The sequence below is a fragment of the Canis lupus genome, chromosome 7 (assembly GCF_048164855.1).
Source record: "Canis lupus baileyi chromosome 7, mCanLup2.hap1, whole genome shotgun sequence".
NCBI classification, from domain to species: Eukaryota; Metazoa; Chordata; class Mammalia; order Carnivora; family Canidae; genus Canis; species Canis lupus.
In genome coordinates this window covers 6,841,619-6,861,935 of record NC_132844.1, presented here as the reverse complement: position 1 = coordinate 6,861,935, position 20,317 = coordinate 6,841,619, and the positions used below count along the sequence as shown (strand labels likewise).

The 20,317-nt window shown below is 42.7% G+C and overlaps 1 protein-coding gene across 7 annotated transcripts in view; it reads left to right on the top strand.

The window, feature by feature from the left end:
• The window catches only part of FOXO3 (forkhead box O3), a 122,486-nt gene that overhangs the window by 94,419 nt on the left and 7,750 nt on the right, over positions 1-20,317 (top strand). For 4 of the 7 annotated variants that reach the window (XM_072831853.1, XM_072831858.1, XM_072831856.1 and 1 more), the window contains one exon: positions 9,202-10,637. The exons of 1 other annotated variant lie outside the window; for it this stretch is intronic. In XM_072831853.1, the coding sequence (XP_072687954.1) occupies positions 9,202-10,602 (1,401 nt within the window). In that variant the 3' untranslated portion in view covers positions 10,603-10,637. Of the gene's footprint in view, positions 1-2,950; positions 3,007-3,051; positions 3,182-9,201; positions 10,638-20,317 lie in introns of those variants that run through there. 2 more of the 7 variants (XM_072831854.1, XM_072831857.1) reach the window with 2 other exon arrangements.

Below are 20,317 nucleotides of genomic sequence, written 5' to 3'. Positions count from 1 at the left end.
TCTGAAGCATCCATTCCATGTGGCTAGTCATGCATGGTCTTACCAGGGAATTTACATAGCATGTGCTTACTGAGCCCCTCATAGGAAAGGGAAATGGATTCAGTAACATCGGGGAAGAAGTTTGGAGGAAGAGAGCAGGGGCTGCCAAATGCTGTAACTTTAACCTGCTTTCTGGAGACTATCATTCTGTTGACTGCATACCTTGAGGTCCTTCTCCCTCAGTCTGAGGATAGGCAGGGGGTTGGAAGTAGGAGGGTTTGTGGGGAGGGGCAGGGTGCTGCAGGGAGTGGGTGTGGGCAGAGGTTTCAAGGCTGCCAGGGTTCTTTGTGCCGGAAGTGCAGGTTTGGCTGTAAGGAATGGAATGTTCCCTCTTGCCCTCCAAGAACAGAAACAGCTGTGGAAGAGCTTGAGAAGAAGATTACTAAGTGAAAAAAAAAATTAATATGAAAATAAAACCCACATAGAAAACCCAGCAAAACTGCAGTGGAGTGGTAGCCATCTTTTTCATGCTCTTCAAGAGAAATTTCTTCTTATCACTGGGGGGGCAGGACAGATAGTCTGCCCAGCCCTTCCTCTTCTAAGAGAGCCTCATGTATCTCACTTACTTTGCTTAGAGAATGGGTTCATTATGCTATTTATTAGACGAGTGTTATAATTTTATTTATTTATTTTTTAAGATTTATTTGCAAGAGAGAGCATGAGCACACAGGGAGAAGGAGAAGCAGCCTGATGCGGGGCTTGATGTGGGGCTCCGTCCCAGGACCCTGAGATCATGACCTGAGCCGAAGGCAGATGCTTAAGGGACTCAGCCACCCAGGCGCCCCTATTTTATTTCTTCTAAAGAGATACCAGAACCTGTCACTTACCGCATGAAAACTTGAAACAAATGTTAGTTTTCAAAGAGATCTCTGTGGGTAGAGGATTATTGTTAGCAAATTTAACGGAAATCTTGTTTCTAGCTGGAAATTTAATCCTTCAGCCAAGTTCCTGACAATATTTATTTTAGAACATCATCTTTTTAAAATAAGTCCCTTAATGGTTTAAACTTCGTGTTTTAGACAAGAGAAAGAATAGAGCTAGCCTGGAACTTGTCTTACACATCAGGGTTGATTGTGCAATCCTTTATGTGAATGTTTATTTAAGTTTTCTTCTCAGTCTGAAAGGCTTGCTTGGCTATTACAGCTGGTATTCCATATTGTCAGAAATAATAATTGTTTCTGATTTCAAGTCTGTTTTGTGCTATCATACTTTCTGTACTGGCTTTTGAGCAAGTTAGCCCCAAAGAAGATAAAATCTAGTGGAAGAAGATAAGCCAGCTAAAACCTAGACTCTACTGGTATCTAACAGGAAGGACCAGCTTCACATTTCTCCCTCAGATGGTGGCACTGCTTGGCTTTTTGCACCGAATGTAATGCTGTAGTGTCTTTGCACAGTTGAGGAATGAGAAGGAATGAGAAACAGGAGTATGTGGTTGTTATTTTTGAGGCTGAATATGTCCTCAGGGAAGTTCATTAAGTAATACTTTGCTGTATTCTTAACAGTGGGAGCTAATAAGTACCTCAGGATTAGGGTATGGCAAAAAAAAAAAAAAAAAAAGGATTAGGGTATGGCTTTTTCAGTAGTAATTTTTGCCCAATCTATCTTTTTGGCATTTTGCTTGAAGGATAGTCTGTGAAAGAGATTGTATGGGATTGCGATTGCATGCTAATTCAGGGAGGCTCCTGAAAATTATAGGGATCAGTTACTGTTCCAGGTCATCCTTTCTTCAGCCTACGTCAATCCTTAGGTTTGTGCATGTCCACATAACCCTCTTTTTTGTTCCATACCTGTTGGTGCTGGGTGGACAAGTGACACAGGACAGAATGAGATGACTGCCCACAAGACAGTGCAAGGTCCAGGACCCTTCATCCTTTCCCTTGCCTTTTTTTTTTTTTATCTGGATCCCAGTGGCCTGAGTACTTGCTCTGTTTTACTCTGCACATATAATCCTGGCCTGAATCTGTAGCCCCGGCTCCTGCCCTTATTTTCTAAATAGGAGGAACTTGGACTTAGACAACATCAACTGTGCTGTACTACTAGATCCAGGAAGACTAGGGACCATTAGATTGGACTTAGAGTCTCAGTCAGTGGAAGGGTAAGGGGGAAATTCCAGTGATTCTCAGCTCTAATTGCACATTAGAATAATCTGGCCTCTACCCAGGCCTTACCCACACCAATTGAATCAAGATCTCTAGGAGTGAGGCAGGAGTATGTAAAGCCTCCCCAGGTGATTCTAATGGGCAGTCTGGGGGAGGAATTAATACTTAAGAGAAGTCAGGGCCTTGTCCAGAGAACTGCCTTTAAAAGAGCCTGTCATTATAAATCAAAGACAGCTTCCCAGGCCCTCTCCTGAAGCTATATCTTCGCATTACTCTGCAGTGGCACACAGTCCCCTGGGTCTCCTCGTGATTTGTGGTTTGCATTGGGCTTTTCACGTGACCTCTATCATCGACTGCTCAGGAGATGCATATATTAGAATTCCGGCATTTGGCAGCCTCATCCTGAAGTGTCATTGCCCACAAGTCAAAGCAGTGAGACCTACTTGAAATGCTGGTCCCATGTGCAAGGTAGTTGAGTACTGTGTCTAAAGGCAATCCTTTGCAGATTGTCCCCATTGAAATCCCTTGGAAGGACCAGGTGGATGCCTGCAATCTGCCTGGTGGGAAGCAGTGGGTCTGGCTTAGGAGCTGACAGCCATGACCCTCATTTTTCTGCTTTTGAGATAGCACAAAAAAAAGAGGGAGAGGGAGGGGTTGTCTTAAAAAAAAAAAAAGAAGAAGAGTGGGCAGGGGCCTTTAAGAGTTAAATTACACAACTCCCTTTTTATTTTTAAAGTCAGTGGATTCCTTGTTGCCGTTGCTGAGAAAGATAAATTGATACCACATGTTGCTTCCAGACAAAACCCTCTCTGTGTTCCAGGGGAAGCACATGCAGCTGGTGTCTGGGTTAGTGGACAGTCTCCACAAGGTAAACACGGGTTGGAAAGGGGCTGGAGTGGACACAGGGCAGCAACAGTTAGGAAATTACCAGTCACTCCTGACTGACATGGCACCTTTGAAATACTTTTAAGAGTTTGAAATCTTTTCCTGGAAGGAGCCACCCTCTCACCTTTTGGCTTAAATTATACGATGCTCGGAAAACAGTAAGTGAACGTTTGTGATGTCACTGCTTCCGTATGTGGGATCTGACAGTTGAGAGCCTCTTTGTGCTTGGCACTCCACTGGGTACTTTGCATGCGTAATTTCATTTAACCTTCCCGAAGATCCTAGAGTTAGGCAGAGAGGGTAATTTTATCCTCATTTCATGAAAGAGGCATGCGAGGTTAACTCAATTGCCCAAGGTCACTGGACAAATGTCAGAGCCAGGTTTCCAGCCTGGACCCGACTGATACCAAAGCTTGTAATCTCCCTTCAGCATCCCACTGTCCTCCGCCCCCCGCCCGCCCGCCCCGGCCACCTTACATTGTATGTGTGAATTATCCGGGTTGTAAGTGGAGAATCCTTGTTCATTTCAGGCAGCTTCTCTCTGACGCCTGATCTACTCTGCTGCGGGTCCGTCTGTCTTCACAACCCAACCCGTTGGCGTATTTGTAGTGACCGTGTGCACTTTAATATTAGCAATAAATGTATCTTACAGTAGAAAATCGTCTTTCAGGATAGCAAGAAAAATAATTAACAGATTCTGATAAGTACAGTCATTTTTATGCTAATTTCTTCGAGGAGGCCCTAGCAAAGAAATCTCTAGGCTGTGGTCCCCCATCAACAGGACTGTGAAGTGTGAGTTCCCTCATGCTACCTCCTTCATACACCTTCTGTACATACTTCCTTGAAGGATTAGGCCACTAAATGCAGCTGCGGTCTGTCGCACAGAACACAGAGTTGCCGGTTCTGTTACTATTTGACTGTATCTGAAGCATTTCTGCCTGGTACAGGGCTTGCTTGCCTCAGTGTAAGTCATTTTGTGAAAAAGCATTGACAGAAAATGGGATGAAGAGTGTTCTTATCTCTGCTCTCTCTTCAGACACGTTGTGTTAGAGATGCTTCAAGGATTTTCTAAATCTTTGGGCCAGGTTGGAGAAAAACTGGGTGTATTTGTCCCTGACACTAAAGTTTCTTCTTAGAAGATGTTTGCTTCTTTATAACTCATCAGTATCTAGATATTTTAGTAGTGGACTTAAGTAACTGGAACTATTCACATAATTTTGGTTGAGGTTGTAGTAGCTTCTTGGCTCCTTTAGTAATAAGTAAATGTGATGACGGGATGGCCTGTCCTCGAGTCTGGTTGTTAATATTTACCTTACCATGTTAGCATTGATGAAAACATATCACTAGTGCTTGAGCCAATTAACAATGGCCTGCCTCACAAGGTATTTAAAAGTGTATATTAGAAAATTCATTGGAATCCTGTCAAACCATTCCTCCTTTACTTCAGCTCTCAATTGCCAAACTAATGTTCAATCTTAGAAATATAGGCAGGTATGATATAAGAATTAATGGAAAAACCATAAAACATTTTAAATAGTGGTTTTATAGTTTAAAATATACATAGTACGTTGGAAACTACAGACCCTAATGCAGAGGTCTTTAGAGAACTTAACTTACCGATCGTAAGAAAATTTTACAGTTGGCTTGTCTGTTTTTATAAATCCCACTTCTCATTCCTGGGACTGACATGAGGGAGTGGCACTTTGAAACCTTACAGAAATCATATCACCATTATCTTTTGTTATTAGGTAAGGTGTGGGGAAACATTGCAGTTCTGACATATTATTTTGGCATTTATAATTATTTACCTTTTCCTGCTTCACCAAAATTTCCGTAAAGAAACTAGTGATTACGTCATGACCTCTGAGGTCTCCTCTCCTAAACTCACTTTGGGATCCTACTTATCTCTGTGGCCTTGATCATTTACATTAGAATCTAATTTACTGATTTAGCTAATCTACCAAATAATTTTCAACTCTCTCCCAGTGAGGATTATTATTCCTGGCATCTGACCTTGTTAGGGTGAGGGGCATTTGAACTGGAAGTAGACAGAAGGGCCTTATTAATTGGCCTTCTGTCAATGGCCCAACTTCAGATTATGGATCTTATAAATAAATGGAAAGTCGACCAGGCTGTATGGATAGAAGCTGCTGATATCTGGGACTGTCACAATGGTGGCAGTTTTTGTGTTGTCTTAGTAATGTAACTGGAAAAACCTGTCTGAGTTTTATGTAGGTAATACGCTTTAGGGCATGCATTCTACTACTCATAACCTCTAAAATAAGAGTAGAGCAAAGATTGGAAACTGAACCGCCGGTTTAAGAAGTCAGGTTTTGTTTCAGAGTCTAACGGCAAGTTAACATTGGTTTGTATAGAGGCTAATGCCCTCTCCCTAGAATGAATGCTATTATGGCCATCTTAATAAAGAAACTCGAACATGGGCTATGTGGGCCTTCACTTTCAGGTTGGTTCTTCTGAAAGACTTTTCTTAAAAAAAGAATTTTATTTTTACTTTAGGAAAGACCTATCAAGTCATCCCTATTTCATAAAGTTATAGTAAAAGGTTGTGCTTTTTTTTCCTTTTTTTCTTTAAGGGAGGAAGAGAGTGGGAGCCTGCAGGGGCAGGGGGAGAGTGGGGTAAAGAGCATCCTAAGCAGATCCCATGCCCTGCACAGAGCCCAGAGATGGGGCTCCATCTCATGACACTGAGGTCATGAGGTCTTGACCAAATCAAGAATTGGTCGCTTAACTGATTGGGCCACCTAGGCGCCACAAAAGGAATCTTCTTCTCTGAGCAGAATAAGGTTGTGCTTTTATATCTTTCTTTCTTTAATGTTTCCTAAATGTTGGCACAAATAGCTCAATGACTTCTAAATAAATTGGTGACAAAGCTGTGAAAAGTTACAGTAAAAACATTGGAGTTTGGAAAACAAATTTTACTTCGGGTTATATATATATATTACCTGTGTGGCCTAGTGTAAGTTATTTAATATGTCTCAGCATGAGCCTTTATGAGGGCACTGATACCAATTTTGCAGGTTTATTATGAGGATTAGAGACCATGAATCTAAAAGTTATGGCCCAGTAACTGGCACTGCATTAATCAGGCAGGCTCTCATTTTCTTTACCCCTGTGATCAGGGTCCTGGGCCCTGACACCCTGCAGTTCTGTCCTGGATGTGGTGGGTATTTTAGCCCCTTTACCATGTGCCCTTGCAGAAGCTAAATTTCTGTCTCCAAATTTTAACCAATTACAGCTTGTAATTTTATTAAATTATGCATATACATTGAGGGTAGTGTTCTAGTAATAGATGACCATTAGAAAATCCACATAGGGCATTTTGGAGTTCTGTAAGTATGACTTTTTTTTTTTTTTTTTTTTCCAGTTGGTTTGGAATTAGTGAAACTAAAAATACATTTAAAAATATATATTGTTGGGGCACCTGGATGGGTCAGTCAGTTAAGCATCTGATTCTTGATTTCGGCTCAGGTTATGATTTCAGGCTCCAGGCATTCGAGCCCCATGTTGGGCTCAGCACTCCGTGGGGAGTCTGCTTGAGATTCTCTTGCTCCCTCTGCCCCTCCCCCTGCTCATATTTTCTCTTTCTCTAAAATAAACAGACAATACAGTCTTTAAAAAAGATGTATTATTCCCTAAGTGCTTTTAAAAGGGGGATAACCAGATACATAAGATTGGTCATTGTTAATCTTAGATGTTGGTGGTATGAACTCTTTCCAAAATCTAGAGCAAAGAGGACTGCCTAGGGTTGCACATTGCTCTCCCATAGCTTCAGAACCTTCCTGATTTTTCACCAAGAAGTTTGAGGTTAAGTTTTTTATTTAATAGGTCTAGTCATCTGAGTACTCAGTAGAACCACCTTGCACTTGCCTGCTTTTTGAACCCTGCAGAGTGAATTTTAAGAGCATGCCTCATATCTATTTTATAAAGTATTTTGCTTTTTTAAAGAAACGTGATTTCTGAACCATTAGTAGAGATGCCATTATCCTTTCAAAAAACCATAAGAGTAAAGGGAACTCAAGAGTATATAGTCTCCTGGGCAACATTTGTCTCATCAGATACTCACCGTGTTCCCTGCTTTTTTTTTTTTTTTTTCTCTCTCAGAGGTCTCTTTATGGCCATCATAGAAGTGCCAACATATGACCCATGGTTGTTAATGTTCATTGCCCAGCCTGAACTGGAGGCCCTTCTTGCATGGGAACATATACATGGCAAATACTGAGTATTTTGATTTATTACTTATGGTAAAATTCTGCTCTCTTTCTGTGTTTTAGAAACATTCTGGTAGAACACATGTATTTGCATCTTCTACATAAATACAGTTCGTGATTGCCAATTTTTTGAAAACTATGGTAACTTTTAGGATTGTTTGTATTTAATATATAGCATCAGGCAATACCTTTTGTCTTTAATCTGCAAATAAAAACTGATCTGGCCTGTAGGTGCTGTTGCAGATGTGGAGAATACCACCAACTCCTCTCTTTTACTGCACCTGAGGCATTTTATAGATTAGAAGAGCCCACATCAGGTGATGAGCTCTTCCCACCATGGATTCTGTTTTATTATAGCAATAAGAACTCCCTGACTTGGTAGCATGACTGGTTCCTGAAGTATATTATCATATATCATTCTTACATCATCCCTGTCAGGGAGGGATGGTTTGGATGTTATTATGGCAATAATGAAGATAGAGAAGTAAAGTTGTTGCAGATGGCTTAAATGATTTGCTCAAGGTCACATGGTTGATCCGTAGCAGAGATAGGACTGGATCTGGGTCATCCTAGCCAACCAAGCTTATCTGCCAAGCCAAGAGGAGGATCTTGCAAGGTGGCTGCAATTTGTTGGGATTTTGATGATATTTTGCCAATTTCTTTTTTTAACCCTTTAATATAGAATAGTTTTAGATTTACAGAAAAGTTACAAGACTAGAACAGAGTTCTCATATACTCAGCATCAAGTTTCCCCTGTGTTAACATCTTATCTTAATCTATGGTTAATTTGGTACATTTGTCGCAATTAATGTTCCCAAATTGATATATTGTTATTAACCGAAACCCATATTTATTCACATTTCCTTCATTTTTACCTAATGTTCTTTTTCTGTTGCAGCATCCCATCCAGGATACACCTTACATTTAGTCATCATTTTTCCTTAGATTCCTCATGGGTCTGACAGTTTGGAGGAGTCCTGAATAGGCATTTTTAAAATGTCCTTTAATTGGGATTTGTCTAATGTTTTTTTCTCATAATTAGACTGGGGTGATGGGTTTTGGAACGAAGACTACAAACGAGGGTGCCATTTTTATCATGTCAAGAATGTAATCAACATGACTTAGCCTTAATGATGTTGATCTTGATGACCGGAGATAGTGTTTGTTTCTCCGCTGTAAAGTTACTTTTGCCTCTCCTTTCTATACTATACTCTTTGGAAGGAAGTTACTATGCTCAGACCATTGCCTCGAGGGAGGGTATCTATATAAACAATTCAGAATTGTTCTGAGTGGGAGACTTAACCTATTCCGTCAACTCAGTGAATCCTACTCTACCATTTTTTCTTATGCCTGTTGGACAGGTGTGAAACTGTGGCAGGAAGAGATGATGTCGAAGAAAGGATTGGTAACAATTCACACCAGTTCTGAGTTTATTAGATGTGGTTGAGAAAAGGTGGATGCTGCCTTTATACTAGCAGAGGAGAAAACCGTAAGAGAATAAAATGCCCACCCCCACCCCCACCCCCCCGCCAAGTGATTAATTACCCTTAGAGAGCCAGGGAGGTTTGTTGCAAAGTGCAGGGAGAGAGTGCAGTGGTAATAAATTATAAGTGTGAACTTTAGTATAGGTATAGGAAATGCAATTACAGAAAGGACAACAAAATTTAGGAATTTGGGGAAAACAGCATCATTGAACTTAAACATTCCAGCATCTCCTGGATACAAAACCATCTCCTACCTCCTAAACCTCAAACTTGGTGTGTATTTACCGTGTTGTCATTGAATTCCAACCTGGTTGGGGGCATATCATACAAATGTTTATCTTTTTTTTTAATCTCCAAAATTAAGGAGCCCCCCCCCCAAAAAAATGAGCATGATTGACTACTTCTCTGGGTGCCTACCTTGGGGCCATTTTTTCTCATATTCTGCATTTTCCTTTCTCTCCACAGAACTCTATCCGGCACAACCTGTCACTGCACAGTCGGTTCATGCGAGTCCAGAATGAGGGGACTGGCAAGAGCTCTTGGTGGATCATCAACCCTGATGGGGGAAAGAGCGGGAAGGCACCCCGGCGGCGGGCTGTCTCCATGGACAACAGCAACAAGTATACCAAGAGCCGTGGCCGTGCAGCCAAGAAGAAGGCAGCCCTGCAGACAGCCCCTGAGTCAGCAGATGACAGTCCCTCCCAGCTCTCCAAGTGGCCCGGCAGCCCCACGTCACGCAGCAGCGATGAGCTGGATGCATGGACGGACTTCCGCTCGCGCACCAATTCCAATGCCAGCACCGTCAGTGGCCGCCTGTCACCCATCTTGGCAAGCACGGAGTTGGATGACGTCCAGGATGATGACGCACCACTCTCCCCCATGCTCTACAGCAGCTCAGCTAGCCTCTCACCCTCTGTGAGTAAGCCATGCACTGTGGAGCTACCACGGCTGACTGACATGGCAGGCACCATGAATCTGAATGATGGGCTCTCTGACAACCTCATGGATGACCTGCTGGATAACATCACACTCCCATCGTCCCAGCCATCGCCCACTGGAGGGCTCATGCAGCGGAGCTCTAGCTTCCCATATACCACCAAGGGCTCCGGCCTGGGTTCTCCAACTAGCTCCTTTAACAGCACGGTGTTCGGACCCTCGTCTCTGAATTCCCTGCGCCAGTCTCCCATGCAGACCATCCAAGAGAACAAGCCAGCTACCTTCTCTTCCATGTCACACTATGGCAACCAGACACTCCAGGACCTGCTCACTTCAGACTCACTCAGCCACAGCGATGTCATGATGACCCAGTCGGACCCCTTGATGTCTCAGGCCAGCACCGCTGTGTCCGCCCAGAACTCCCGCCGGAACGTGATGCTTCGAAATGACCCAATGATGTCTTTTGCCGCCCAGCCTAACCAGGGGAGTTTGGTCAATCAGAACTTGCTCCACCACCAGCACCAAACCCAGGGCGCTCTCGGTGGCAGCCGTGCCTTGTCGAATTCTGTCAGCAACATGGGCTTGAGCGACTCCAGCAGCCTTGGGTCGGTTAAACACCAGCAACAGTCTCCTGTCAGCCAGTCTATGCAAACCCTCTCGGACTCTCTCTCAGGCTCCTCCTTGTACTCAACTAGTGCAAACCTTCCCGTCATGGGCCATGAGAAGTTCCCCAGCGACTTGGACCTGGACATGTTCAATGGGAGCTTGGAATGTGACATGGAGTCCATTATCCGTAGCGAACTCATGGATGCTGATGGGTTGGATTTTAATTTTGATTCCCTCATCTCCACACAGAATGTTGTTGGTTTGAACGTGGGGAACTTCACTGGTGCTAAGCAGGCCTCATCTCAGAGCTGGGTGCCAGGCTGAAGGATCACTGAGGAAAGGGGAAGTGGGCAAAGCAGGTCAGTGCCCAGTGCTATGGCATTTAATAACAAAGTGGGGGTGATGGGGGGAGGTTGACTTTTATTTACTTTGAACTTTCCTCCACATTGAGAAATAGAGGACCATGGAGCCAGTGGTACACAGAAATGTGGCTCCCAACCATTTCATCTCCAAGTCAAACGGGGCCATCAAGTGCCCCTCCCCACAATTTGCTGACAGCTCAGGAATTTTACTGCCAGTAAAAAGAACATACACACATTCAGAGATTTTATTCTTCTTTGTATCCAGTCACCCTTGCTTATCCATGACACAGGTCTCCCTACTGGATGTATGGATGAGGATGGATGGAAGGGGAGGGAGGGGTCCTTAAGTCACACAAACTTCAAGGTTAAGGACCCAGCCAGAGAACATTCTCAGACCCTCAGGTCCAACACTGCCATTGTTGATCTTCGACGTTGTGGTTTCTTCATCTTTTTTTCAGTAAAGTAATAATTCATAGGTACTTTAATTTAACTGTAGAAAATATATTCTGACTCTTTCATACATGAGTATTTCCACCGAAGGTGAGATCTGTTAGATTCTTCACCATAGTCCTAATCATCTTTATTGATTAAGTGTTCAGCATTTAAGCATTTAAAATAGCAAAGAATTTGAGTTGAAAACAGTTTTTATGTGAGAAGGAGAGCATGTGCTCATGTGCTTCTCGTTCCCTGAAGTACAAGTGATAACAGGTTCCAAACAGTGACATGGATTGGGGGCAGAGATTTTTTTTTTAATTGTGGCATTTTAATACTGTTGGAACCTGAAAGATCATACAACATGATGTGGTAAGAGAAACATTTTATTGGAATCGGAAATCAAGGGTTCAGTTCCACTGCTACTACTTTCTGGTAGAAATTATCAGGAGAGAATAATTGCCCCCTTGTTCCTTCACAGGATTATTATGAGAATCAAATGCCCTGAAGTATGTGAAAGTACTTTGTAAAACTGCAGTGGACTGAAATATGTATAGTGTAATTAGGTAAACATACTGACTGACAGATGAGTAAGCAGGGAGCCCAAGAGGGTTAAGTAGTTTATCAAACGTCACACAGCTGGACCTAGAATCCATATTTCTTGAATGGCTTGAACTGTGGTAGTTTTTCCTAATTTTCTCAGGGTGGAAAAAAAATAGGAAGTGCTCTGAACTGGAGCTAGTGTCGCAGAAAATACACCGGCTTGCCCTGAAACTCTCCTTAAGAAGTAAGATGAGCACTGGGGTATTTTGTGGACAGGTTTGTACCCCTAGACCCTACCCATGTTCAAGGGCTGTGTTCTGTACCCCAGCTCCTCTTTTAAAAACATCTCAGCAAGCCGTTTACACCCTTCTTTAAATGGTGTAAAAGGGAAATGGGATTCAAAGCCTTTCAGACCTGAGCCTTGTTTAACCCTCTGCCCCGGTGAAGGAATTACAAGGGTCTCCTATGGTGAGCTCAGCACAGCTCACTGGGTAGTTGTCGAAAGGGGAGTGTCAAGAGTGTTGTGATGCTAAAGCTTCTCAGCTTTCTCAGGCATAAGCAGGCCCCTAATGGAACTCAGACATCTGTTTTCAGTCATTTAATAGCCCTTGAGATGGTAAAAAGACTGTAATGGAAGCTAAATAGGGTGACACACTTGCATGCCAGCCAGTTCAGTACCATAACAGAACTCAGACTCAGGAAGACTTGCCTTGAGAAATTTAGATATTTGCCTTTTAGAAGAACAAATAGTTTGTCTTCCTTTAAAAAGTGGAATGTGATTGTGTCTTCTAATGACACAAGTAAGTTTTAATTTTGGTGTAGTTGTAAGGAGGCCACTTTCTGATTCATTGAGAAGAGGTAATTCTGAAGAAAATGTACTACCCATTCTTGTCTACTTTTTCAAGTGCAGTTGAATAGCATACCTTTCTTGTATATGTATGATTCTAAAAGATTGTGTAAAAATAGTTTAAGGAATATTTAAACACTTACATTTTAAAAACACATTTAATGAATTATTATTTGTATGATAAATAACTACTTTTGGGATAATGTGTTTTATTATTATGCCCTAATGGAACCATAGGGTCGTGTTCTTTTTCTCAGAACATTTGGGATAGATTTTTTTGAGAAGATAACTTCTTCATTTAAAAATGAAAAGTAACCAAAATTTCCTAACAGTGAACCAGCTCTGTGTGATTAAAGCAAGAAAAGAAGCATCCTAAAGACAATGGGCGGGGGAGGGGGGGGCCTTTGAGGGAGTCTGGTTTCTGAGGTTAAGATTTCCATATTGCTTTGGAATAAATTGCTCCTCTAAAAAGCCAGGAGCACAAATGGCCTGAAGTATATTCTTTACTTTTAAGCTTGTGACTATCATGTTGAAGCCTCCCCTAAACTCACAAAAGAGACCTGAGGCCACAACCTCAGACCGCCCTTCTCCCGAATTAAGCACCCCAGCTTCCCAAGAGTTGTTCTATAATGACTTTTTTGGTTTGGCTTTTTTTTTTTTTTTTTAAACTAGTAGTCATGGTATTCTCCAGACTCCCTTCCTGGCTTAACAGAAGGTCATATGATCCTAAATTAGAACCCTCTAGTTGTGGAGTTAATGGAGCAGCTCTATCCAGTTGACACACAGTCTTGCCAGAGAGCCGTGGAGAGGTGCTTCTCTGGAGGGCTGGGTGTTTCACACACGTCATTCATCTTAGACCATGTGTAAAATCCTTTGACCCATGGGTCTATCTGGAAAAGAAAAAAAATACCCGTACCTTTTTATGAGTGCCAGCTACTGGGGTGTGAAGGGTACTGTCTTCTGTCATAAAGCTTGATGCATGTACCTTCAAATTGGCAGCAGAGATGTCTGTGAGCTGGTATGGCCGTTGCAACACCAAGCTTCCGGTGAGCCCTCCCATGTCTGATGTGTGTCTCCTCAGAGGACAAGCAGCCTTAGTCTCATTCTTTTGAGGTCAAAAGTTGCCTAAGTTCACAAGCTCTTTCATTCATCTTCATCTTTTGGCGTTGGGAGACCCCATTAGCGAGCAGCCCATTATTTAGTTTTAAACCACTCTGTGATAAAGATTGGAAAACCTCAACCGGAAAAGGCTCAGGGAGCCGAGAGGCAGTAGTCTTCCTGCTTCTGCTTCACCACCAATGAATCTCACAATGGTAGGTTTCTCATCTGTCGAATGAGGATAGAATCGTAGAATCATGCGCTTTCAAAAGTGCATAGTATACGTAATTTTAAACCCGAAACCTAACATTCTGTCTGGGAAGTGGCCCTATTAGAGATACGTGATGATGCAGAACTATTAAGAAACAGTGGCACAGTAATGTGGAAACAGCAGGATCTTGTATTGGAGGCCATTTAGAATTCATATTTAGGCTGCTTTCCAAAAGGAGCAAATTTTTGATACTTGTTGAACTGATATTTGAATGCTGTGATTCTGTTTTGTATTCATGTTGGGGAATAGGACTAATTCTAACCAAATATAGGCAATGTAGGCTATTTGTGTCATTTTTTTTTCTTGATGTAGAAATATCTGTGTTAGGCAATGTAAGGTATGATAAATATGAATCTGTATGTATTGCATGGAGAATATACTCAATTACTTGCACTTGTGGCTGTAGTCTAGTCTGTGGTTACAATATGCCGGTCTCAAGAATTTCTGCATCTGCAGGGATCTTCATTCTTACTTTTTAAAAAAGTCTGAAGTCTGAACCGTCACTCATTGAGAGAATGGCTGTCTGGATCTTTTTAGTGTTGACAACAGTAAAGGAAAATTGACACAGCTGTGAAAAGGGGTTTTCTGTGTAGAGGTTGGTACACTTCTTACTTACATTCTTTTCCCTGGAAAGCGGTGCTATCCAGTACTGAGGCTGCTCTTCCGGGACACAGGGAGAGACCTCTGCCTGAGTGGCTCTCACTTCAAGCAGTTGCATTTGTACTTGGCTTTCTCCAAGGTCTTTTTGGCCACAGAGCTAGTGGGAGCATGAATAAATGGGGTAAATATCACCTGAATTACTGCTGGAAATTCTTGTAAACTTTAAGCTCCCATTAAATGCTTCTTTTTCCAGGGTTCGTAATGCTCAGCATTTGACATATTATAAATAACGTTTTTTTTTTTTTTCCAAGTATAGTATTCCCCCAGGTGCCACCTATGCTTCTCATAGGCTTCCCTTTCTTTATAGAGATGGGTGAAAGGGACTTGTCAGGATCTACCTCTGTGCTGTCGTTGGAGAGATTGGCCAGGGTCCTGCCTTGTTTCTGGGGCAGGTAGAAGGATGTTTGCGGATTGCTTTCTCTTCCCGACTTGGAGATGCAGGTTTCAACACTGGATTTTCATTCCAAGATGGAGATTCCCCATCTTGTAAGAGACATCATCTACTTCACCCAGGTTTTGTTGATGTGTTCATTTGATGTAAAATATTGCTTTCCCTCATCTTCCAAATTGTTTTGAAGTTTAAGATTCCAAAAACTAAAATGAATTAAAATTTTGTTTTGAAAATTAGTGTGACACTTCTGATATTTGGAGGTCCCGTAAGTCAGCGTGTCTCAAAGCGTTTCATAGGACAGTAGATCCTCAAGGTGTTCGTGGGTATTAAATAGAAAATGCATTCTGTGGATACCATGGTAAACAAAGGGAAATAGGGTTGTTGCCATCTGGGCTTCTCAGAGCCTTAAAAGTTAAATAGATGTTATATGAACCTTCTGGGAGAGGATTGAAGTGTTTCCTAAATTTATTTGATATCTTGAGTTAAATCTTTTTTCTCTAAGAAACCATAGGACCAGTGGTCTAAAGAAACCCCTAAAGACATGAGCCAGGTACCCACTTCAGCTCACTGTCCCTGGGGTTCTGCTCTGATGGGAACCGTGGATTTTAAAAGCCTCTCCCTATAACCCACTCCAAGTTGAGTACCATCCATGTGGTATAGCAGAGGAGCGGTGGGATTTGTAGCAGAAGGCTGCCGATTTCATTGCTATATGTCAGAATCAAGTCACTCATCTCCCTCAGTCTCCATTTATTTATCTGTGAAATGGAGTTAAAGTGGAAACCTACCCCTCACAGAACTCTTCAATTGGCTACTGTCCTTTGGCAACTTTTATTGTCACTTAGAGTGGCTCCAGAGGTTAATACAGAATAAAGGAGGCAACCAAGCCAATCTTACACTGTTGGCGGAAAGAGCAAGTACTTTCCCCAATAAACTAGAATTAGTCTGGTTTCTTTTTATTAAAAAGGTATAGCAGTTGCCTGCTCTGTGAAACCTTTGATGTCCCCTAGAAGTCCTGCCTACCAGTTTGGAGGTATCCACCAGAGAAACCTTTGTTTCACTGACAGGGAGCTTCTGACCTCGGTGGAACGAGGAGGTTTGTATGTGGTGCCTGAAGCGTTCCCTTAGCGTCTTTAAAGGATGGCCTGAGAAGTCCTAGCTGTTTGGCTTTGGCTTTCCTTGGGCTGCCTGTCAGTATGCAGAAGGCTGGTAGCACGCCACCGAGGAAGGGCCTCCCCTTGCCCCTTCCCTGCTCCCGTAGTGTGGCCTCTTCCTGCTGGGAGGGAGCCTGGAAATCTGATCTTCCCCTTCCCACTGCCAGCCCATCCCAAGCCACAGAAATAAAGCCGAGAAATAAAGAGCTGTTCCAGCCTCCTAGGGCTCTCTTGAGAGCCGAAAGGTTGCCATACAATAAATAGCTCGATGCTGGCAGTGGTCTGGCCACGGACACCCCCACCCCTGGGGCTGGTGGTTTACCCCCTTACTGGCCAATGTGACACAGTTTGGAATTCAGAAATTGTGGTCACTGTGCCCTTAAGATCTCTTCTAATTATAAGTTCAGTGAAAACTCAGAGAAAATGGGCTGTTCTTCTCTAGGAGCTTTCCTGCCATAGAAGCGGGACTCGGCTTGGAACTGAAGCACGCCACTCCCTGAAGAACTGCTGTGCACTTGGGTGCGGGTCTTGTGCTCTGTTCCTCTCCCCCAGGGATAGATGTGGACTGTACTCTGTAATTCTGGATTTTCTATTTTTTTTAATAACCTCTTTTTTTTTTTTTTTTTTTTTTTTGCTAAAATCTCTGATACTCATTTATTAAATGATGAGAATTACTTAGTCATGGAAGCCCCAGAAGGTAATTCCAGTGTTGCCAAAGGATAAAACGTTAATTGCCAGTCTTGGCTTGATTGAAGGTTTGCATATCTGTCTATCTTCTCTCCTTCCTCCCTTCCCCCTCCTTCCTCCATCTCGTTCTCTCTGATGAAGGAAGTCTGGATCATAAGATTCATGTCTGTGGAGTGTTTGACTCCTTAAAGAAATTCAATGGCCAAGAAGAGAAGGCCAGAGATTCTGAGGTTGAAATTTTATATTACTTTCCAGTGGGTCTCCATGTATACAGGCCACTGTAATTAATTGGAGCTTCCATTGGTCATTCTATGTTCAGAAATAATCAGAAAGCAGTACAGCCCAACATATGTACTGTTAGAAGGTGTCCCTTTGCCTGCTGCCCGAATGCCTCAAGCCAAAGCATTCTCTGTCCAGTCCTAGTCAATTCAGGCTGCCTGCTGGCTGGGGTAGGGGGCCCCATGGAAGGGAGTTCCAGGCCCTTAACCAGGCTGAGCCAGGGACATGAGGGCCTCCCACAGCCATGCAAAGTGTCGGTTTACCTCACTCCTGGAGTCTACACTCCTAGCCAGACTGCTGACCTCAGGTCAGTTCTTTGTCTCTGTCAATCTTGGAGCCACCTGAGACCCTCCTTTCAGTTCCCTTCTTGGTTTCCTTCTTCTGTTGCACTGGTATGATTGTTGCTTCTTGGCCACCACCTGTGTCACCTGCATGTCCTCGTCGTACCTCATCGGTGGACGAGTGGTTTGGACTATTGGTAGAACTAAAATAGCCTATTTTGTGTTTCCAATTTCAGAATCACTTTTGGAAAAATTAGATTGTCTTCAAAACCCTGTGTATCTAAAGCAGGAAAAGAAGACTTTGGAGACCCTTTTCTTCTGTACCTGATTGTGGAACCCTTAGATGGGCTGGCACACCAGACCTACACTCGCAGTCCCAAGTCCCAGGAGTCTAGTGCGTCCCCAGCCTTAAGAGGTAGCCCCACACTCCCAATCTCCCCTCCCTCAGCCAGTAAATGCAGTGAAGACTCACACAGGCAAACATAAACATGGGATATTCAGGTCATGATTTATGGCTCTGTGCGTTTCTTCCTGTACTATAGTTACCTCTTGTTTGTACGTAGTGAATCATGAAAGCAGTGATAGCAATTTGAGAGAGTAGCAAGACCATAAATTTGGGGTAATAAAGGAGATGCATATGGTAGGATATACAGAGAAAGTAAATATTAAATACTGTTTTAAATGTTTTAATTTTTTAAAAATTGCATTAGTTGAGCACCTGGGTGGTTCAGTTGGTTGAGCATCCAACTCTTGATTCTGGCTCAGGTCATGATCTCAGGGTTGTGAGATCCAACTCTGTGCTCAGGGAGGGGTGGGGTCTGCTTGAGATTTCTCTCCTTCTCCCTCTGCCCCTCCCACCCCTTGCTCGTGTGTGCAAGTTCACTTGCACACATGCTCTCTTTAGAATAAATAAAATAAATCTTTAGGGAAAAAAGGCATCAGAGCCCATGGACTGCATTTTCTAGAAACTTCCCTTTGCTGAAGCTCCTCAAACTCAACACCAATTTGCCCTCCAGCCTGGCCAAAACCTCCGTGCCTACTCTGTTTCAGTCATGAACTATTATTCAGTGTCCGAAGTGGCAAATTGACAACATTTGTCAAAACATATTTTTATAGAGCTGCACCAGCTAATTCCCCTTCTCTGGCAGTCGTGGAGGATGGTACTATTTGGCCAGCACGGCAGGCAGAGGGCTAGATTTTAATCTTTCAGGCTCCTACTGTCACAGTGACCACCAGGCAGGCTTTCAGATGCTTCCATTAGATCTTTGTCTTCCATTCCACCTGGAAGATGCTGAAAAATTACCAAATTAGGCTGAAGTGTTGCACCCATTAGGTGTTTTCTTGAGCTGCTCCGTGTTTTGGCTGCGAAGATAGACCCCAAGGGAACTGCTGCCATTGTGGTGCTCCAAAATTAGACATGGCTGCCCAACCCAGGACCCACAGAAATGCTATTTTTCCCGGGGTGACACCAGCTACAAAAGCCTAGGTGGATGGTGGCAGATGGCTGTGGCTCATGATGGATTGGGTGTCCCAGAGATCCCTCTGAGGGCAAAGCAGACATGGTGGCAGGCCAGCTTTTTTTTTTTTTGCTCTCTCCTCAGGGGTGAAACACTCATGGTCTGGAGCTCACACCTGTTCTCTGCACCCCACGTGAGGTTTCCCTGTCAGATTGAGTGAACATTGATTCATTAGCTTTTCTGTCCTGGATGTTCCATATTTAGTCCCCAGCTTGTCCTGGGGATTGTCAGTTTGGCTTAAATCATCTTTATGTTTAAAGAGTAGGGAAAGTGGTGTTTCACCTTAATTTTGTTTTTCAGGCAGACTTCCTCCAAACATCTTTAGTTAGCTAGGAAGGCAGCGGATAACCTTCATGAATTTGTGGATGTGAGAGTTTCGTGCTACTGGCGTGTTTTCCTTCCATGTCATATTTGGTATTAGGGTCCTGTTCCTTTCTTCTGTGCCAAAAAGATAAAAACACTGCTGAGAAATCCACATTTGTCACAGTGGAGTTAAGTTGTGGGAGGACAGCATTAGGAACTTCTATGTTTTATTCCCAGATTAAAGTTGATTGGGGTTGTTATGTTTTGTGTAGAGTTTTTTGGAGGCGTTGCCCTTTCTTAGAACATCATGTGATTTAGTGGTGATAATTAGGCAGAAACTTGTCTTCCCTACAGATGCCAAGATTATAGAGGGACTTACTCTCACCAGAGACCAGATGACAGCATCCATAGATATTTTTAGAACGGGTCTCATCATTTGGCTTCCCCATTTCATTTTCCTTGCATCAACAGTTTGATTTCAAACTTATTTATTTATTGGGCATGGAGGGGGAAGAGAAGGGATCTTCTCCCTAGTAATGAAAGTCACTGATGGGACAAGACAATTCTTTTCTTTTCTTTTCTTTTCTTTTCTTTTCTTTTCTTTTCTTTTCTTTTCTGTCTTTTCGGACATTTTAATATTTATTGTTAGTTGGCCTATTGCCTATAACTGCAAAGTGATAGCTATAATTCCTTTCAGCTGTACACTTCCTTTTCCTTCCAGAAATTTTGCTTAATCTGATGTGTTTTTAAACTTAGAATCGGCATACTGAGACTTCCGTTTACTTAAATATCTTAACTTTCAATAACGTTTAAGAATGGGGACTTCATTGAAACCTGTCCCTATCTTGAGGATCGTTAAGTTCCCAGCTCAGTAGCTGGTGTCATGATTTAAAGTCTCCCTCTATTCTCTCAGTCATTGACGGAGTCAGATAAACGTGCACACAGCGAGCCACCAAAGAACGGCTGAAAATCTGAAAATCTAAGGCGGATAAGGAGCTGGGTTCTTTGTGACTATTTTTAATCATGAGGTCTTCCTACTGAATGGTGATTCTTGTGTTCCTTTTAGAAGAATACTTGTATTTCTGTTCAGCCTTTATCTGATTTCTTTATATTTTCACAATATTTTAACAGTCTGTTTGCTTTCAGTTGCAGAGAAAACAGGTCACCTTTCTGTCCTATGGAGTGGGATTTCCTTGTTACATTTGTCTTTGGGAGAG